Here is a 21,672-nt window from a genome sequence, read left to right on the forward strand (position 1 = left end):
AATCTACTTAAAATTGAGAGGGCTCTTCAGAACGTGCAAATTATTTAAATCTCCTTGAAGACACACTAATGAAGTTATTGGTATCAGGATCATTTGGAGCATGTGAACCAAAGAGGAGGAGGAGGGTGTGAACTAAAGAAAGGCATATTAGAATAAAAAATTAAACCTTGGAGAAATAAGACTCCATGCCACCTTTATTGATTAATAATAATAATAATAATAATAATAATAATAATAAACAACAGTAATTACTGTCCACTTTCACATAACACATGAAGATAAAAAGAGTAACATTCCACTACAATAAAAGTGATATTGGGGGCAGAATATTATGCATTCCAATCAAGTTCAATGTTGAGCATTTTAACACCTGTGCTAAAGCAATGGGAAGAAACTGCTGCACTAAAACCTTGATTAAGACAGACTGTACTTCACTTTTATTCAACATATAGTTTAAAGCATGTTGTCAGGGTATATAGTGATCCATACACAAATCCATATACAACCCCAATTCCAAAAAAAGTTGGGACACTGTGTAAAACATAAATGAAAACAGAGTATGACGATTTGCAAAATCATGGAAACCCTACATTTCATTGAAAATAGTACAAAGACAACTATTTGTCTTTGTACTATTTAAACTGTTTCAGCATTATATCAAATGCTGAAACAGACATTTTGCTTTTTGAAAAATATATGCTCATTTTGAATTTGATGTCAGCAACACGTTTCAGATAAGTTGGGACACAGACGCAAAAGGGGAAAAAAAAAAAAAAACAGTTGTGTAATGCTAAAAAAGCCTAATTTGTTTAAAGGTAGACTGCCTTACAGATTTTTCAAGTGCAGGACATAAAAAGAATTTTCCCTGACACCCAACTATTTATGTTTAGTGGACCGAATGCTCCTGAATTCGAATCACAGACTTCCAATATTATTAGGTTATCTTTTAATAGAACAATTAATGATTTTGGGGCCACGTGGCCCCAGATTCTCCGCCATTTTTTCCTGTTTCAACATGACCCAATTCAAGATACTACGTCATGCATCACATGTTATACTTTCCCCATTCGCATAAGGCATTGTAGGGTACAAATTTGAAACCGGAGAAGAAAATGGAGGAAGCAAATGAAACGTGAAAGACCGACTACAGTAACAGAAAGCGAGAAGAAAAGACAACGCAGGACCAAACTAATCAATATCGGTGGTCCGAAGCACCTCGGTGTGATCAGTTGTTCGTTTAGCGACAGAATGATGCAACTGTCAGTGCATGGTTAAGGTAAACCTATAGATGGTAGTAATGCAACACTGGATGCCAGCTGCTGTAAAACCCAAAAAAGGAAGGAAAAGAAGAAGAAGCAGCAGCAGCAGCATGTGCACAGACTTCCTCTGCCTGCTTGACTGCACAAAGCAACAATTTAAGAATAACATTCCTCTCTGTAAAAGAGGAATTGATATTTTTTACCATATTAACATGCCATTGTTGTGTGTTATGCCTGATGTAAAGACTCTCGTCTCTGCGAGCCTACCACACAGATTTAATACTTGTCATTTTTAGGGCATACCTAACAACCTGTGTTTTCTTTCTCTCTCTCGAAAGGCCGTCTAGCTTTAATTAGCAACAGGTCGGTAACATGATTGGGTATAAAAATAGCATCCCAGAGAGGCTAAATCTCTCAGAAGTAAAGATGGGGAGGGGTTCACCACCCTGTGAAAGACTGCGTGGGCAAACAGTGCAACAATTTAAGAATAACATTCCTCTCTGTAAAATTGCAGAGAATTTGGGGATCACATCTTCTGTGGTACATATCATTAAAAGATTCAGAGAATCTGGAGAAATCTCTGTATGCAAGAGACGAGGCTGAAAACTGCCATTGGATGCCTGTGATCTTCAGGCCCTCAGGCGACACTGCATTAAAAGCAGTCTATAGTGGAAACCACTGTACGGGCTCAGGAACACTTCAGAAAACCGTCGGCTGTGAAAACAGTTCATTACTGCATCCACAAATGCAAGTTAAAACCAAAACAAACAATATCCAGAAACACAGTGCTAAACATGCCCCTGTCCCAACTTTTTTGAAACATGATGCTGACATCAAACTCAAAATGAGCCTTTATATTTCAAAAAACAATAAAAATTCAGTTTCAACATTTCATAAGTTGTCTTTGTTCCATTTTCAATGAAATATAGGGTTTCCATGATCTGCAAATCTGCACACTCTAATTTTATTGATGTTTTACACAGTGTCCCAACTTTTGGAACTGGGGTAGTACATAATTTAATACATTCACTGTTTTATTCCTGTTTGATCACAATTTCCTTTTCATAATTTATTCTCCAAAGTACTGGGCAGTCTTGTTGTAGTCGATACGGTATACGGATTGTTAAGGTGTGGAGTCTGTCTGTACAGTTGCATCACGTACATAATGCAACAAAGCAAAAGATGAACAACCAAAAAAGACAGAACATTACAGTGAGAACATGAAATCATTCTGCTGTCTATTTCAATGATTTCCACTTGTTTACTCTCACCGAGAAAAGGAAGTGAGATAAAGCAAAACACATTGTCAAAATGTAGTCCGTGCTGCATGACTGAAATGAAGGCTGCTGGGAAAATCACCGTCTTAAATAATCTTAATGACACTCAGGCAAGTTATTGGAACACACTGATACCTATAGTCACAAATCAACAGGTAAACAGTTTCAAAAATGTTCATTGAGAAATACCGAAAAGTTGTAGTTTTGCAGCTGTCCTCCGTATTGTGAAAGAGCATTCCTAATTAAACTGCACGTTGGTCTTTGAATAAACATGGCCATTATATTATAATGGTGGTCTGTCGGATCCGACGACGTCTATGTGCGGGTGTGTACTCACAGATGGCTCTGGAGTCCAATGCAGGATCTGCATGTACGTCCGTAGTGAGGGCAGGAAAACTGTTCTGAGTCACTGGGTGCCTCGGCTGCTGCCTTTCTCCTAGCACGTGCCACGGTGATTTTGTCTCGCCGGTTGTCTGCAAAGTTTTCCTAGGCAAGGCGCGTCAGGGCACACCAGTTGGATCGCTCCTGCGCACACTCCTCCAGCTGCTTTGGGGCTATGCCAGCATGAGCAATGTTAGCCTTGACACAGTCTTTAAAGCGTTTCACTGGCCTTCCGTGTTTCCTTTCGCCTTGGCAAAGTTCGCCATAGAGGAGCTGTTTTGGGATCCGGTGGTCATCCACGCGAACGACGTGCCCTGTCCATCTCAGTTGCGCTTTCAGGATCATGATGCTGGTTATTTCAGCACAGTCCAAGACCTTGAGATTTGTAATCTTGTTCTGCCACTTGATGCCCAGGATTGAATGCAGGCTACGCATGTGAAAGCACTCAAGCAGTCGAATGTGCCAATTGTACAGGGTCCAGGTCTCTCAACCATAGAGGAGGCTGGTGAACATAACTGTCTTGTACACCTTGAGCTTAGTGGACTGCTGGATGTTGTGTTGATTCAGCACACAAACTTGCAGCCTGCCCAGGGCCTGGCAGGCTTTGGAGATCCTGGTGTTGATCTCTCTGTCAAGGGAGCAGTTACTGGAGATGCTGCTGCCAAGGCATTTAAACTCCTCCACAGTCTTCAGCTCTGTTCCATCGATAGCAATGGAGGGCTGGTGTCCTGCAGTGAGAGGACTGGGTTGGAACAGCACCTCTGTCTTGCCCAAGCTGATGGTGAGCCCGAAGAGACGGGATGCCTCGGCAAACTGGTCACCGATATGCTGTAGGGCAGATTCTGTGCGGGCCATGAAGGCACAGTCGTCAGCAAAGACTGCCTCCAGTATCATCTTTTCGACTGTCTTTGTCTTGGCATTCAGGTGGCGCAAGTCAAAGAGAGACCCGTCCATTCTGTATTTCAGGTACACCCCATGCTCAAGATTTCTGACAGCGTGGCTGAGGACGCAGGCGAAGAAGAGGTTGAACAGCATGGGAGCGAAGACGCAGCCTTGCTTCACACCACTTGATATCTTGAAGGCATCTGATGTCTCGCCACCAGAGAGTACCAGCCCAGTCATGCTCTCGTGAAATAGGCGGATCAGGGTCGTGAACTTCCTGGGGAAGCCCAGCTTCTGTAAAATTGTCCACAAGGCCTCTCTGTTGATGGTGTCAAAAACCTTAGTCAAGTCAATAAACACTACAAAAAAGTTCATATTCTGTTCTCTGCACTTTCCTTGGACTTGGTGGACTGCAAAGATCATGTCAACAGTGCTTCGACTGGGGCAGAATCCACACTGTGCCTTGGGCAGGATCTCCTCAGAAACAGCAGTGATCAGGCGGTTGAGAAGGATGCGCGCCAGTATCTTGCCAGCGATGGACAGCAGAGATATGCCCCGATAGTTGCCACAATCTGACTTGCTGCCCTTGTTTTTGTAGAGAGAGATAATCGTGGCATCCCGAAACTCCTGAGGCATATCCTCTTCCTCCCAGATGCTGCAGAGAATGCTGTGGAAGGTGTCAAGAGCCACTGGTCCCGCAGCCTTATAAATCTCTGCAGGGATCCCGTCCTTGCCTGGAGCTTTTCCAGAGCTGGTCTGGCTGATGGCTTTCTTGACCTTATCTAGGCTGGGAGGAGTGTTGAGACTGTCTATCATTGGTCTCTGAGGGATCTGGTCTAGAGCCTGGGGGCTGACAGTGGAGGGTCTGTTGAGGAGAGTGCTGAAGTGTTCCTTCCACCTCTCATTGATGGCACTCTTCTCCAGTATGGTGCCATCAGTGGACAGGAGGGGGGTGGTGCTGGGTTGGGACGGTCCGTACACGGCTTTAATGGTGCTGAAGAACATCTTAGAGTTCTTTGTGTCAGCATACAGCTGGACCTTGTCCACCTTCCTCTGCCACCACTCATCCTGCATGCGGCAGAGAGTGGCCTGGGCACGGCTCTGAAGGTGCTTGAAGCGGTCACGCTTGGGGTTGGAGGACAAGTCGTTCTGCCATGCTATGAATGCTTTCCGCTTGTCGTCCAGGAGCTGGGCGATGGAAACATCGTTTTCGTCAAACCAATCCTGGTGGACTCTCTTCTTTGGACCAAGTATTGACTGGGCTACCTCCTTCACCACCGTGCTGAACTGGTCCCACTGCTGAGTTGGGGGTTCCAGTGAGAGGTCCATGGGAGGTCAACTTGTCGTCCAGACAGCTCATGAAGTTCTCTCGACATGCTGGGTTCTGAAGTTTGATGGTGTTGAACGGCAGTCTGACCAGGCTTTGGCTTTTTGTGGTGGGTAGGGACGATGTGCAGTTTGACGACCGTCCTAAGCCGTCAGTGGTCGGTCCAGCATTCAGCTCCTTGCATGACCCTGGTGATCCTGAAGTCTCTGGTGTCGCGTCTGCGGCAGATTACAAAGTCAATGAGGTGCCACTGTTTTGATCGTGGGTGCATCCAAGTTGATTTATACTCGTCTGCTTGTCTGAACAGGATGTTGGTGATCGTCAAGTCATTTTCTGGGGACTCAAGAGCCATTAGAGTTCATTTTGCCTATGCCATGTGCCCCCAGCATGCCTTTCCAGTACTCTCTGCTGACTCTGGTATTGACGTCTCCCAGCAGGATGAGCATGTCTCTGGGAGTTGTGGCCTTTATGAGGTTGTTGAGGTCCTCGCAGAAGGTTTCTTTTGCCTCGTCGCTGCTGGTCAAAGTAGGGGCATAGGCGCTGATGACTGTGATATGACGGAAGACAATGAGTGGGAAGCGGAGCTTCATCAGATGCTCATTGATAGAGGTGGGGAGGTCAGGGAGCTGCTTTAGAAGCGTGGACTTGATGGCCAGGCCTAGCCCATGTATTCTCTCATCTTGGGATTTGCCTTTCCAAAAAAAGGTATACAGTGTCATGCAAAAGTTTGGGCACCCTTACTGAAAATGTCTGTTACTGTGAATAGTTAAGTGAGCAGAAGATGAACTGATCACCAAAAGGCATAAAGGTAAAGACATTTCTTTTCAGCAGTTTCTGCAAGATTTGTGTATTATTTTTGTTTTGTACAATTGGAGAGTCGAAAAAAGAAAAGGAACACCATGTGAAAGTTTGGGCACCCCAATACATTTGAGTTCTCAGGTAACTTTTACCAAGGTTCCAGACCTTAATTAGCTTATTGAGCTGTGGCTTGTTCAAATTCTTCGTTAGGAAAGGTCAGATGATGCAGATTTGAAAGCTGTATAAATTCTGACTCCTCAAACTTGTCCCTAAAATCAACAGCCATGGGCTCCTCTAAGCAACTCCCTCACATTCTGAATAATAAAATAATTGATGCTCACAAAGCAGGAGAAGGCTACAAGAACGTAGCCAAGTGTTTTCAGGTAGCTGTTTCCTCAGATTGTAATGTTGTTACAAACGGCAGTCAACAGAAACAGTGGAGATCAAGGTGAAGTCCGGAAGACGAAGAAAACTTTCTGAAAGAACCGCTCATTGGATTGCTAGAAAGGCAAATAAAAAACCCTGTTTGATTGCAAAAGACCTTCAGAAAGATTTAGCAGACCCTGGAGTGGTGGTGCACTGTTCTACTATGCAGCGACACCTGAACAAATATGACCTTCATGGAAGAGTCATCAGAAGAAAACCATTCCTGCGTCCTAGCCACAAAATTCAGCGTCTGAAATTTGCAAATGAACATCTAAATAAGCCTGATGCATTCTGGAAACAAGTCCCGTGGACTGATGAAATCAAAAATCACTTGTGATGAAATCACTTTTTGGCCACAATGTGCAAAGGTATGTTTGGAGAAAAAAGGGTGCCAAATTCCAGGAAAAGAACACCTCTCCAACTCTGAAGCATGGGTGTGGATCGATCCTGCTTTGGGGTTGTGTTGCAGCCAGTGGCACAGGGCACATTTCATTGGTCGAGGGAAGCATGGATTCGAATAAATACCAGCAAATTCTGGAAGCAAACATCACACCATCTGTAAAAAAGTTGAAGTTAAAAAGAGGATGGGTCCTACAATAAGACGATGATCCAAAACATACCTCAAAATCTACAATGGAATACCTCAAGAGGCACAAGCTGAAGGTTTTGCCATGGCCCTCACAGTCCCCTGACCTAAACATCACTGAAAATCTGTGGCTAGATCTCAAAAGAGCAGTGCATGCAAGACAGACCAGGAAACTTGTAGAACTGGAAGCCTTTTGCAAGGATGAATGTGTGAAAATCCCCCAGGTAAGAACTGAAAGATTATTCGCTGGCTACAAAAAGTGTTTACAAGCTGTGATACTTGTCAAAGGGGGTGTTACTAGGTACTAACCATGCAGGGTGCCCAAACTTTTGCTTCGGGCCCTTTTCCTTTTTTGTCATCTTGAAAATGTAAAAGATGAAAATAAAAAATTGTTTTTGCTTAAAATATAAAGGGAATGAGTCATCTTTAACTTTATGCCTTTTGGAGATCATTTAATCTTCAACTTGCTTAACTGTTCACAGCAATTTTGATTAAGGGTGTCCAAACTTTTGCATACCACTGTAGCCACCCTTCAGTTTGGTGACAGATCCTTCTTCAGCCAGCCTGGTCTCGCTGAGGGCAGCGATATCAATGTTGTAGCGCACCAATTCACTCGCTTCCAATTCCACAGGTTAGAGCTGAGTGTCAGGTGAGAGCCAATAAAGGACCAGCTATCCTGAAAAGGGCATGGCAAGCCCCCCTAAAGAGGTACTGTCCCTCCCTGACACCCTATGCACCCCAGCCATCATATTATAGCACTATACATACACAATGTGATTTTTATTTTTTTAAAATGATGCTCGTATACATATATGGCCCTTCTTCTCACTATTATTCCTTCTGTAGTGATAATTACAGGTCATCACTCAACTCAAACTTAATAGTAATGATTTGATTAGTAAGGTCCTCTGTGCTTTATGGTCCCTATTTGTCCTGTTTTTGTCTTCGAGTTTGAAATGAAGAATGAGAAATAACACGTGACCTGCTTGAAAACTATTCTTTGATCCAAAGAGTTACTGATAACATGTACTGGACCATACTAGAGCACTCTTTCCACATTTTGACATGGAACTCACCTGTGTCCTCGGCAGCCCCCTCCTCATTTTTTCCAGTGTTGGCAGAGGCAGGAGTGGCAGTGCCAGGCTTGCTGGAGCTGCCCGGGCCGTTCTGCAGGGCGCCAGGGTTGGCGGTGCTCGCAGGCTCCTTGTAGTGGAACTCATTCTCAGGCACCATGTGAGCTTTCCTACTTTTCAACTGGCCAGAGTAGCTGCAAGTCACATACACGGTTAAAAATCACAGAACACACAGTGGTGCACAGTCAATAATCTTCTATAGCATTATCTGATCAGACATTACCAACAAGAAAGAAAGAAGAAAAAGAGAAGAAAAAAAAAAAAAGCAGGAATACCCTGGTTTAGAATTTAGCTAAATATTCGATGCCAAATGTTTGACAATGTTTTTGTGCTTTGAGTGTATTCGCCTGGAGCTTGCAATGTTGAGCCCCACTTTCTTGTTGATTGTGTACATCTGTACCATGAATGCAAAAGATCAATATTGCCCTCCGTCTGGTTAGAGCAGAAGTCGAGCTGGTGGCATAAAAATGTTGAATATCATTTGTCACTTCAATTAACCCACAGGGAAGGCCTGAGCATTGAAAACCCTCAGGGGTGAAAATTCACAAAAATTCAGTGAGTGGAAATCACTTCCTCATTAACCTTAAATGGCATGAACCGATCAACAAATGTCAAATTCAACTCCTCTTATAAACACGTTTGGCCATGTGACAAATACGAAGCAGCAAGCCAAAAAATAAAGGTGTAAATCAGTAGAGCTGGTAATGCCATTGCCTATAAAATATTTAAAATAATTCCATTTGAATGCTGCTTTACCACCTCATTGTATCAAGTCGTGTCTAATAGGGTTTTAGCTTGAAACCCTGACTTATTAGTCCTAGCATGAGGAGATGTTTTGAGACTCGATAAGGACGCCTGCCAAATTTGTAATCAAAAGTCAAACCTAGATTAGACTGGAGAAAAGAAAAACCTTGTTCTGATCATATTTATCATAACAGGACAGGCTGAGGTGAATTAATGGATTCATTATGCTCCAATGTGGAAGGCTTTTAAAGCAAAGCTGACCTCATCATTCTTCCCCATTGCCTGGATTAAATGAGCTAAAATATAAGCTTTCGGAAAGAAGGAAAAGTAAAAGCAAGAGTGTTATGCCTCGCTCCACTTAGTGAGCTGCTCACTAAGCAGAGAAGATTACCCTTCACTCCAGACTCCAGATTTCATCAATAAGACAATACAGTACCATAAGAAGGTTGCAAGGATTAAGCTAGACTGCAGTGTAGGAACAAAAGAGGAGCAGCAAACAGCTGGCAAACACAGCAATTACAAGTCCTGCTCAAGTCCTCAACACCCCATACCATCCCTTTCAACTGAAAACCATAAACATGTGAGGTGGAGTGTGTGTGTGTGTGTGTGTGTGTGGGGGGGGGGGGGGGGGGGACTATGGCAGAAATGGTACAGGCCGGTCAGAATGCAAGGTACCCCATGGCTAAAGCATAGAGGTCAGGCCTCTTCTCCTTCTCCTCCTGGCAGATCTTGTGCACTCGGCACTCGAGCGCCTGGCCCAGATTCAGCACTTTTGGGTAGAAGGGCAGGATCTTGGTCAGCACAATGAGGATGTTGCGAATGTGGGTGTACTCGCCCGTCTCCAGACAGTGCACCGAGGCCTAGAAAACACACAAGCCTCATTAAAGGTTAGATCATCTGAATGCTGCACTGCATAACAAACACTCAAAAGCTTTGCACTTCCTCCTTTTTAAGATCAGAGGTACGAGTTTGCATCAAAAATGCAACAATCATATTACAGCCTGAACTGAATTATACAGCACTATAGGTTGTATGATTTTGTGGCATACACAGGCGTTTATATCTGTAGGTGGCGCATTATAATGGCCTATTTAATCAGCCTGCAATATGAGGCAGTTTGGATCAACTGATTTTCTTTTCCCAGTTTAATGGACTCCCAGGGAGGACAGTACAAAGACAAAATAAAAGGACCCAAAACAACAAAATCTTTAAAAGGTTCTTCTAAAAGCAGTCATTCGTTTGCTATTTTTGTTTTTGGATACACACAATGACCAAACAGCATGTAGCAACGGGTCTAAAAGCCGCCACCTTATCTGTTAAGTCACAGGTGAGGAAAGTTCCAAGTACCATCCACTTTATTTTAATGGCATTAAAGCTACGGTCAGACTATAGCTCGCGATGGGTTATCGATGAAAATGAGGTGTTTTGGTGACGATGCATGTCGATATACAGGGCGAGCTAAAAGCTGTGGTCACACAGCAGGTGAACACTTGACTGTCACACCTTTGCGTGCTCGAATGGTCACATTCACTCACAGGACCCAGTCGTTATGGGAAACATCTGGTGCTGATTTGAGCACAATCAGCACACGCATATAAGAACACAGAGGCTTTGCGAAGTATTATCACTGTTGCATTTGTTTCTAGCCATGTTTATGACTCTGCTTTTGGTTTCGTTTTGTTCTTGTAAATATCACACCTGCTACTAAACACTCTTCCTGCACTTAGATCCATCTACCTACCGCCTCGTACCTGACACTTCACAAAGTCTCTGTGAAAACAGCGTGCTGATTGTGCTAAAATCAGCATCGGGTGTTTCTCATTACGACTGGGTCCCTAGCGCATGCACAACGCGCTCCGAAGAATCCCCGAATGGAAATGCACTTTAATTCTCGGTGAAGGTTAGGCTATGCTGAGCCGCTGTTTTGATGAGGCTCCCATGTGCATCAGGGACATGGATTCAAGACGAATACATCTGAAGAGGCTTGACAAAGGCTCCCCAAGCTTCGGGAAATATTCCCAAACCCATCGGCGAAGATTTGCTGCTTAGTTTAGCAACAAACATCACCACCAAAGTTCAATGCATACATTGAAATTTTTCGCGATGTATTTGGCCACTCAACGAGGTGGAGACACCAAAAAACACCTTGCAAAACTCCGAGACCAATCACCCTGTATTGTACAACTGGTGATGATGCTATCAACTTTTCATTGCCAAATATTCGCAAACCCATCGCGATCTGTAGTGTGACCAGGGCCTAAGATGACAAATCATAGTGCTGTTAGTGAAAGCAAAACCAAGCAGGACTTGATCCACCAGATCCAACTGTAATGGGGAGAACAACAATAATCATTTTTTTTTTGGGGGGGGTCGGGGGGCCGGCAGTGATTGGAATACATGGAGTAAAACTGATTCCTTCATTTACACTAAAACCACTTTTTCAGCTGCCTTCAACACTTCAGCACCATTCAACCAATATGCCTTACATTAAAAAAAAATCCTGACATCTAAAAAGAAAAACAAACATCACGCCTCATATCAAGCAAAGCAAAATTCATATTGTTAAAATGAATTTTGCTTTGCTAGTCTTCTCAATTCTCTTTGTTGTTAATTTCTCGATTCTGATAGGTCAGAGGTTCAAATTAATCTTCTCTAACAGCAGTTCTGACAGATTTTCCATTAATGCACTTGTTATAAAGCGGTATTATCTTTATACTAAGAGTTGACACAGGGACTCGTACAGCAGATGCTACACAAAAAACTGATTAAAACACAAGTAATTGTCATCTGTGACCATTTTTTCCCAATAATAATATATCCTGTCATGTTTTATTCCTTAATTATTTACTATGAAAAAGGTACAAACATGCATCATGGCTCATTGAACAGCACTAGATTTATCCACATGGAATGAAGACAGTCGTCCTGAAAATATTTCAAAAATCCATTGTGACTTGGCTACATTAGTTACATTCAGCCTACATATACTGCACGCTGTACTCTCAAACCTATTCAAGACACTGTATATCTCCTAAAAGGGAAAATAATGAAATACATGTCTAAGGAGGGGAAGTACAGCTTTGCCAGTCACGTTATTTTTTTAAAAAAAGGCAAGAAACACTAACTTTAGTTAGCTTATAATGCCATTTGTGAACGACATGTCTGAAGTTCTCATAGTCAAGTTGGTCCGCCTTATTTCCTCCGTCAAAACCACTGGCTCGGAAAATGGTCAGGAACCCTGGGTAATTGCCGCACTCCTGGCAAAGAAAGCATAGTCTCATTTAAATTTGCAGTTCTAAACAGAGAAGGTCACTCACGCCATAAAAACAAAATGTATTTATAGTATTAACACTGAATGCTGAAAGTGGAATATCTATTTTGGTTCATAAACAAATGAGGGAAAGTGCTTATACAGTTATTATTAGTTATATACTAGTTATACTTTTTTTTTTTTATTCTATCCACACCTCACTGGATATGAGCAATCGTGCTCTGACTGGCTACTCTACTACTATTGGCTCATATCCAATGAGCAGAGAAAAACAAACTGGTGGAACATGTTGCTGAAATCAACCGAGGACAAAATAAAAACTCTACTTGAAAACAAATCCCCCCAAAATATATTTTAAAAAAGCAGCAAAATATGGAATAAAAGGATTTCATGGTAAGAACGTATTTTTTATTTTTATTTTTCAAGAATTAGCATATTTTTCAGAAACTGCTCCTGTCATTTCACCAGTTCGTTTACATTCTAAGTGAAAATGATTGCCAAATGTTTTGTACAAAGTTTTTTATTTATCAAATTCACAAAAAAAAAATGCTCTCTTGCTCAAAATCCAATGAATGTGGACAGAATAAAACAGTTATTCCACTCAATCCTGTCGTACATGGCTTATCACCGACTCGGCACTATGTGTCTCCTCTGCTATCAGCTCATGTACGACTCGATTTCGTGGAAAAAGTGCTAATTATTCTTAGTTATATAATAGTCATATACGTTTATTATTATGCTGCACCCGTCACACAACATGGCCACCTGAACTGTGGGGTCAACTGAATGAACAAATCAGTCGTGTGGCCCTGCATGCGCTGCATGTTGGTTTCTGCACCTTTTCATAGATGGCTTTATCACTGTGCCATCGAGTCACCGTCTCCAGCATGCAGCACAGGAAGCGGCCATAACGCCGAGACTCGTTCTCTGTACAGCTCGCCACTGTGTAGATGATATCAGAGAACACCTGAAGAAAGGACGACAGAAAGAAAAAGGCTATGAATGCCACCCTGCAGGACACACATCTCCAGCATCACCATAAACAAGCTCTTTACTCACCGCTGCTTTAATGCACATTATCAAACACTTGGCACAATTAAACCCAGCAGGAAACTGCCATTTACACAAACACTAAACCAGCGCAAGTCTGCTGGCTGAGGCTGTTGTCCTTCCCAACCCTACCCAAACAGCTCTTCACTATGCATGTGCTTGCTAAAGAAGCAGCAGCTTGAATGAGCTCAGAAAATTTGAAAGACTCACGCGATCATAACAAAGTAGTGTGCAGAAGTTCTGTGTTTTCTGTTGGTGCACAAGCTCAACGAAACGAGCACAGTAGACGGCATCAATGGCTGAAAAGACACAGCGTGGGAACAGACACAGCTGAAGGAATTTAGTGATGGTCTCATTCTTTGTTGATTCTGCAAAAAGGTAAAGTAAGAAAACAGGTCAAGTACAGACATGTGCTAATAAAGGATTAATAGTTATTAGTATAAATACAGAGGGGCGGCACGGTGGTGTAGTGGTTAGCGCTGTTGCCTCACAGCAAGAAGGTCCAGGTTCAAGCCCCGTGGCTGGCGAGGGCCTTTCTGTGTGGAGTTTGCATGTTCTCCCCATGTCCCCGTGGGTTTCCTCCGGGTGCTCCGGTTTCCCCCACAGTCCAAAGACATGCAGGTTAGGTTAACTGGTGACTCTAAATTGACCGTAGGTGTGAATGTGAGTGTGAATGGTTGTCTGTGTCTATGTGTCAGCCCTGTGATGACCTGGCGATATGTCCAGGGCAGGGTTTCCCATACATAGACCATTGTGTGGCGCAGCGCCACACAATGGATTCCTATCGCCACACAATCAGACTCGCGATTTTGGGGAAAAAAAAATTCTGTTGCGTATCATTCCGTTCATTCATAGTGCTCTTTCTTCTCATTCACGCGTGCACGCACACACCCACACACAGAGAGAGAGAGAGAGAGAGAGACGGAGAGGCGTGTACACAGGCCTGCCATTGCGCATATACCCGGACTGCAAGTAGGCCTGTTAGGCTAATTTAAAATAACGCAGCCTTCCCGATTCACCTTCCGACCCCTTATTTTAAAAGGTAGCCTACGTCGTGCTCGTGATGAGCTTTATCATAGCCTTCTTGGCTTACAGGAAACGGACATCCCTGAGTCAGGCTATAAACCAATTTTGATGCATACAGTAGCAGCTTGACACGAGGAACCAGCCTTATTGCATTATCCCGTTTATCCCGCTTCAGCATTCATGCAAGTTATTATTAATGGCTTGACATTGCTGCTGTAAGACAGGCAGCTACTGCTGAAACAACAGGTGAGGTGGAAACAGATAGACTTATAGCTAATTTAAAAAAAAAGTGGAGAAAGTAAATTTGATTCTATGTTTCTGATAGAGGAGGCGAGGAGGAAAACTGGACATACGGTAGGGAGACTGGATTCAATCCAGAATGGGTAACTATGTCCCAGTTTAAACCATGGTTATACCATACACTCAGCATGGTAATCAGCATATTGATTGATTTATTTTTATTTACTTATTTTGTATTATACATAATTGTGGATGTTTAATTTAGCAAATTAGATGAATGGTCTTTTATATTGTTTAAGGGATGTTCTGCAGACTTTGTAGGCAGCACAAGCCTGCACCCAGGAAAGGTGCAAATCAGAGGGCATTTGTTGAGGTGGCTGCAGTCATTTACTGCAAAGACTACTTAGAAAGACACCTGAAAACAGAGCACCACCAGGAGAGCATCAGATGTCAGACATCACTTTCCTCTGGTACTTTACAAAAGGGAAAATGAATAACACATAATTTCATGTTCCAAGGGGAACACCTGGCAGCCTGCTTACGAATCTCCATAAATGGTCCCGAACCCACCCAATGACTTCCCTTACGATAGGGCACTTGAGTTTTTTTTTTTTCAGGAAGCCACGCAGAATTAAATGTTCTGATAAGGCATGCAGGCTTTGCACCCATTAGGGTAATGCTTTTTCATTATTGTTAGTTGCCTTGGTGTTACCTTAAGTGGTTTCTTACATCTAATTATGATATTTTATTTTATTATTATTTTGTTGTTACATTATACTATTTATTTCATTTTAGTATTGGTTGAGGTAAGTGTTGAGTTCAATATTTAAAATAAAAACCTCCAGCTTGTTTTTTGCACTTTATTCCTTGAATTTCAACTAAAGAATGATTGAAAGATTGCCACCAAAAAGGCAAAAAACTAAGGTAAAAACTAAACTTTAACTTCAATTTTGGTGAGCAATTTTCATAAATTTAAAAGACAGGTTTTCCACCAACATCAAGCCCAGCAAACTAATGGCCTGCCCTGTAATGTAAAGTTGGGTCAAGGAATGAAACCAGGCAGGGTTCTGGTAAAAATTGTTTTAGCTGTCTTCTCTTAAAGAACTTAAAAGAATTTAGATTGAACTGAGTAATCTCAAATGCTTCTTGTAGCTTTAAAATAGTCCCAGCAGGTGACTCTGAAGAAAAATACTGTGTGTTTGAACACCGCCCGCTGTAAACACTTTGCATTATGCATGGGGTGTATAATGCACTTTGCATTATACACCCCAATGACCGACTCCATCGACCGCCACGACACCACCGCGCATGATTCCCTCACTGGCACAGTGGAGCACCACAAATTGCTACCTGGTCTGTGGGAAACACTGCAGGGTGTACCCTGCCTCTTGCCTGTAGTCAGCTGGGATAGGCTCCAGCTTGCCTGCGACCCTGTAGAACAGGATAAAGCGGCTAGAGATAAGGAGATAAGATAAATACAGAGGTGATTACAGGAAATCACGCGCACTGAATGGTCAAGAGATTCGGACCATTTCTTGATACAATTACAAAAATGGCAGCCAATCGCTTCGTCACCAAAGTGAGGAAGAATTAGAAATTGAGAGAGAAAATGCTGTTCCTAAAAGCACTAAAGATGCCACAAAGTTTGGTCTAAAACTATTCAAAGGTAAGGTGGAATTGTGATTTATTTTATCTATTTCAAAACAAAGTATTTTATGTGACTTGCATAAATAAGTGACAAGTCTGTGCACGACATTTGCATGCCAGTTTTGAAGATTGAAATACATGATTTTTTTTTAAAATCATGTTTAAAACAAACAACAACAACAAAAAAAAACCGCCTGTGTATTTATACTAAAACAATTATCCGCCACAGGCTCAGTGAATTCACCAATATTTGTCTCGCCTTCAGCAAATAATTGTTAAATACAGCAATATCAGATATCACCCAACCTTTAAGAGAAACAATAATGATAATTTTGGAGGTGGGGTGTTGTTTCAGTGTGGTCCTTTGAGATCAACCATTTGTTTACATATAATAGGGTCGATTATCTTACGCCATGAGAAAAGATTCCGCAACCATCATGAGAAAAGGATTTAGAATGAGGCATGCCTAGCTTGTTGACAGGGCCATATGGGATGAGTAGAGATGAAAGTGGAGCAAAGGAAAAAACCCTGAAATTGGGGGGGGGGGGGGGGGTCCCCTGAAAATATTTTAATAACACGCAAAACCCTGCATTCTAGTACTTATTTTTCACTAAAACAAGTTATAACTTCTTTCATGTACATTAATGATTAACATGTCAAAAATATCACATTTAATTCCCCGAGTTAATGAGTAATTTTCAGGAGTGCATTTAGAAAACGCGGTGATTTTCCTGGCTACACAGTTCATTACTTTGAAAAAATATCAGACAGTTGAAGGTAAACTCAGCAAAATCCCAAAACAGTACTGTTAAAAAGTAAAGGTCTGTTAGAGTTTCTAAAGCTTTCAGGTTTCAATGTTGGGGACATTGAGCCTCATTTATCAATCTTTTAGTAGGGTTGTGCGTTTGCATCAGCTAAAGTGAACTAAAAATTTCCAATTCATATTTATGCGAGTTGAAGCCAATTGTTTACATTAGCTCGTATTGGCTGTAAATTTAAACACACCAATGAAAACCAAATTTCTCATGTAAATCAGGGGCGTAGGGTGTGTGTGTGTCACACACTGACTGGCAGCCTGAGTACATTATGTAACAAAAAATAATTACCATTGCTAGTTTTAGGCAGCTGAGAGCTGGTGCTCTTCCATTATTGCTGTTTCTTCCATGTTTTTTTGATGCTGTGTTCTAGAAACGGCACTAAAACTTAGCTTCGAAACCACAAAATGCAACTTTGATGGAAAAAATATACAACCCCGATTCCAAAAAAGTTGGGACAAAGTACAAATTGTAAATAAAAATGGAATGCAATAATTTACAAATCTCAAAAACTGATATTGTATTCACAAGAGAACATAGACAACATATTAAATGTCAAAAGTGAGACATTTTGAAATTTCATGCCAAATATTGACTCATTTGAAATTTCATGACAGCAACACATCTCAAAAAAGTTGGGACAGGGGCAATAAGAGGCTGGAAAAGATAAAGGTACAAAAAAGGAACAGCTGGAGGACCAAATTGCAACTCATTAGGTCAATTGGCAATAGGTCATTAACATGACTGGGCATAAAAAGAGCAACTTGGAGTTGCAGTGGCTCTCAGAAGTAAAGATGGGAAGAGGATCACCAATCCCCCTAATTCTGCGCCGACAAATAGTGGAGCAATATCAGAAAGGAGTTCGACAGTGTAAAATTGCAAAGAGTTTGAACATATCATCTACAGTGCATATCATCATCAAAAGATTCAGAGAATCTGGAAGAATCTCTGTGCGTAAGGGTCAAGGCCGGAAAACCATACTGGGTGCCCGTGATCTTCGGGCCCTTAGACGGCACTGCATCACATACAGGCATGCTTCTGTATTGGAAATCACAAAATGGGCTCAGGAATATTTCCAGAGAACATTATCTGTGAACACAATTCACCATGCCATCCGCCGTTGCCAGCTAAAACTCTATAGTTCAAAGAAGAAGCCATATCTAAACATGATCCAGAAGCGCAGACGTCTTCTCTGGGCCAAGGCTCATTTAAAATGGACTGTGGCAAAGTGGAAAACTGTTCTGTGGTCAGACGAATCAAAAGTTGAAGTTCTTTATGGAAATCAGGGATGCTGTGTCATTCGGACTAAAGAGGAGAAGGACGACTCAAGTTGTTATCAGCACTCAGTTCAGAAGCCTGCATCTCTGATTGTATGGGGCTGCATTAGTGCGTGTGGCATGGGAAGCTTACACATCTGGAAAGACACCATCAATGCTGAAAGGTATATCCAGGTTCTAGAGCAACATATGCTCCCATTGACGACATCTCTTTCAGGGAAGACCTTGCATTTTCCAACATGACAATGCCAAACCACATACTGCATCAATTACAGCATCATGGCTGCGTAGAAGAAGGGTCCGGGTACTGAACTGGCCAGCCTGCAGTCCAGATCTTTCACCCATAGAAAACATTTGGCGCATCATAAAACGGAAGATACGACAAAAAAGACCCAAGACAGTTGAGCAACTAGAATCCTACATTAGACAAGAATGGGTTAACATTCCTATCCCTAAACTTGAGCAACTTGTCTCCTCAGTCCCCAGACGTTTACAGACTGTTGTAAAGAGAAAAGGGGATGTCTCACAGTGGTAAACGTGGCCTTGTCCCAACTTTTTTGAGATGTGTTATTATGAAATTTAAAATCACCTAATTTTTCTCTTTAAATGATACATTTTCTCAGTTTAAACATTTGATATGTCATCTATGTTCTATTCTGAATAAAATATGGAATTTTGAAACTTCCACATCATTGCATTCTGTTTTTATTTATAATTTGTACTTTGTCCCAACTTTTTTGGAATCGGGGTTGTATATAAATTGCTTACCTCTCGTCACGTCGAGAGAAGGAGGAAAGTTTTGCTTATTTTGACATGGCGAATTATTAACACGAGAAAATACTCGTAATTCGCAACTAAAAAAAGACTGCAGCTACACTGGCAGCTTGACCATGCTTTCTAGTGCGATTGTGCTGCGCTTGCGCAGAATGGTGTCAGGCCTTGGAGCACGCGCCTTGGAGCACGCACCTAACGAGCTCCGGCACGCGCACCGTTAACAAAGAACTAATGAACTATGTTTGGGCTATTTAAGGACCGCGCCCATGCAAGGACGATGTGAAGTATTACGCCGCGTCTAGGAACGCGAAAAATCCAAAAAATAAATTTCTCCAGTCGGAAAACCGGAGAGTTTCAAGAGTTTTGTCAAATATCGTCATTAGCAGAAAAAAATCCGGCGGAAAATCTAAAAACCCAGAATTCCGGAACACTTTCATGACTAGATGAGAAAGTGCGATACAGTGAGAGAAAAGAGGAGTGGAGTACTCACTAGCGAGTAACCAGTTGTCCTTCTCCAGCTTGAGGCGATGCAGGACTCTCTGCACATGCTCCAGTTGCTTCTTCTCCTCCTCCAGCAGCTTGTCCTGCAGTGCAGTGCACCGCTCCTTCTCCTTCTTCTTTTTGTTCAGTGGCTTTGTCAGAGAAAACAAAAAACAAACACATACACAGACCACAATTTCAGTGACTTTGCTTCCTGGAACTTTGAAGCAAATCTTAAAACTGCTACTTCATCATGTTCAACACACAAGTATAACTGGCTTGGAATAACCTACAAGTTTTATACTCTGCCTGGCCAAAAAAAAAAAAAGTTTGAATTTGCACAAGTTTGCTGTTTGGATTTAATCAAATACTTAAGACAATTTGATTGAAAAATCCATGTTTCAGCTGACAACAATGATTGACAACAATTCTTTTAACCCTAATTGACGCAGTGAATAGCTTCTCACTTCTTAACAACCATATCGGAAGATGTATACCATGGTTGTGGAAAAGATTATACTGTTTTTCAAAAGGGTCAAATTATTAGGCTGCATCAAGTACAGAAAACAATGAAGGAGATTGCTGAAATTACTGGAATTGGGTTAAGATTATTAAAACCTGGAAGGATACATTACATTAATGGCATTTAGCAGACTCTCTTATCCAGAGCAATGTACAACATACTCAGAGCAGCCTAGGGAGCAGTTAGGTGTTCAGTGCCTTGCTCAAGGGCACTTCAGCCATTCCTGCTAGTCCAGGGAATTGAACCGGTGACATGTTGGTCCCAAAGCTACCATTAGGCCAGGATAGTGGTGAACCGTCAACTTCATGGAAGAAATGTAGTCAGGAAAAAATCTTTACTGACCGTGATCGGAGATCACTTAAACAACTGAAGTCAAATTATGCAGAACTCATTATTAAAATACGTTTAATAGTGAAAGTAAAAGCATCTCAACACGCACTATACAATGAGAACTCACAGGATTGGGACGAAACAGCCATGTGTCCAAAAGAAAACCACTTGTTATTGAGGCGAATTAGAAGAAAAGGGAGCATAAAGCCTCAGTCACAACCGGCCGTACGTGCTCCTACGGCCGGTCTACGTGCTAAAAATGTAAGAAACGCACGGAGGGCGCGCGTGTGACGTGCTGATTTTCGAGCCGTAGACTGGCCGCAGAGGTTCTTTGTCATGTCAAACAAACTCTACGGGCGCTTACATTTTTTTTCAGGTTGCAAGACAAACTTACGGCCAACGTGCGTCTTTCTCCATGAACAAAAAAAAAACCGCAGTGATTTGGGAAACGCCAAAAATCGCACGGCCAAAAAAATCATACGTCCAGTTGTGACCTAGGCTTAAACATTGACCCTATTCCTGAGTGACAGGTGGGTCTTAGTAAGAAGGGAAGTGCATGAAGCAATGCACCCATCATGCAGAGTGGCCACTGTACAAGCCTCTGGAGGCAGCGGCATGATCCGAAGTTGCTTCAGTTGGATAGGCCGAGGCTCAGCAACATTATGTGGCCATAAAATGAACTTGGCTGAATACCTGAATGTACTGAATGAGCAGGTTATTCAATGAATGGATTTTTTCTTCCCTCATGGCTCAGGCGTATTCCAGGACAACAATGCCAGGATTCATCAAACTCAAATTGTTGAAAGGAACGGTTCAGGGAGCATGCGGAATCGTTTTCACATGAACTGGCCACCAAAGGGGGTCCTTACCAGAACCTCATTAAAAGTTTTGATGTTGCATAAGGTTGTGGAAACAATCCCACAGCAAATGTGTGCAATAATTAAAGCTAAATGTGGTCCAATGAAATTAGTGTGCACACCTTCCCTTTTTAAGCCAGGCAGTGCATTAGCCCTTATTATCAGTTGACGATTTAATAAGGAATGTTTCATTGACTCTGGCCTTATCACACTTTCAAAGAAACATAATTATGAAAATGGTCATACAATTCCTCTTCACATGCTAGGGATCCTTCCTGATGACAGGTTTGTCAACCAGATTTTTACTTCATATTAACCTGACAGTATATTTTTTAACAATATTCTCCAATGTTCAGGTTCTCTTAGTCAAAAAGGAAAGGGGAGAAGAGAGAGTCTCCAACGGTCCACTCCTCATTTTTCAGCAACTGTACTACTCTTTCTATTATTCAAAGTGCACCTTCTCTCAGTGAGTTTCCAGCGGAGCGAGAGTGATAAGTTAATCTCTTCAAAGGTTTTACTCCAACTAAATAAATGCTGATAAATATTGATTAGTTTTCATTAACTAATCC

General features: G+C 42.0%; 1 protein-coding gene across 2 annotated transcripts in view; it reads right to left on the reverse strand.

Annotated features, from left to right (window-relative positions):
* Positions 1–21,672, reverse strand: part of thoc2 (THO complex 2) — a 209,330-nt gene that overhangs the window by 28,013 nt on the left and 159,645 nt on the right. For both annotated transcript variants that reach the window (XM_060927494.1, XM_060927493.1), the window contains exons 24-29: positions 19,404–19,545; positions 13,345–13,502; positions 12,923–13,051; positions 11,939–12,070; positions 9,489–9,673; positions 8,013–8,203 (exon numbers count right to left, since the gene is read on the reverse strand). In XM_060927494.1, coding sequence (XP_060783477.1) covers positions 8,013–8,203; positions 9,489–9,673; positions 11,939–12,070; positions 12,923–13,051; positions 13,345–13,502; positions 19,404–19,545 — 937 coding nt within the window. The remainder of the gene's footprint in view (positions 1–8,012; positions 8,204–9,488; positions 9,674–11,938; positions 12,071–12,922; positions 13,052–13,344; positions 13,503–19,403; positions 19,546–21,672) is intronic.

Source organism: Neoarius graeffei, chromosome 8 (genome assembly GCF_027579695.1).
Source record: "Neoarius graeffei isolate fNeoGra1 chromosome 8, fNeoGra1.pri, whole genome shotgun sequence".
NCBI lineage: Eukaryota > Metazoa > Chordata > Actinopteri > Siluriformes > Ariidae > Neoarius > Neoarius graeffei.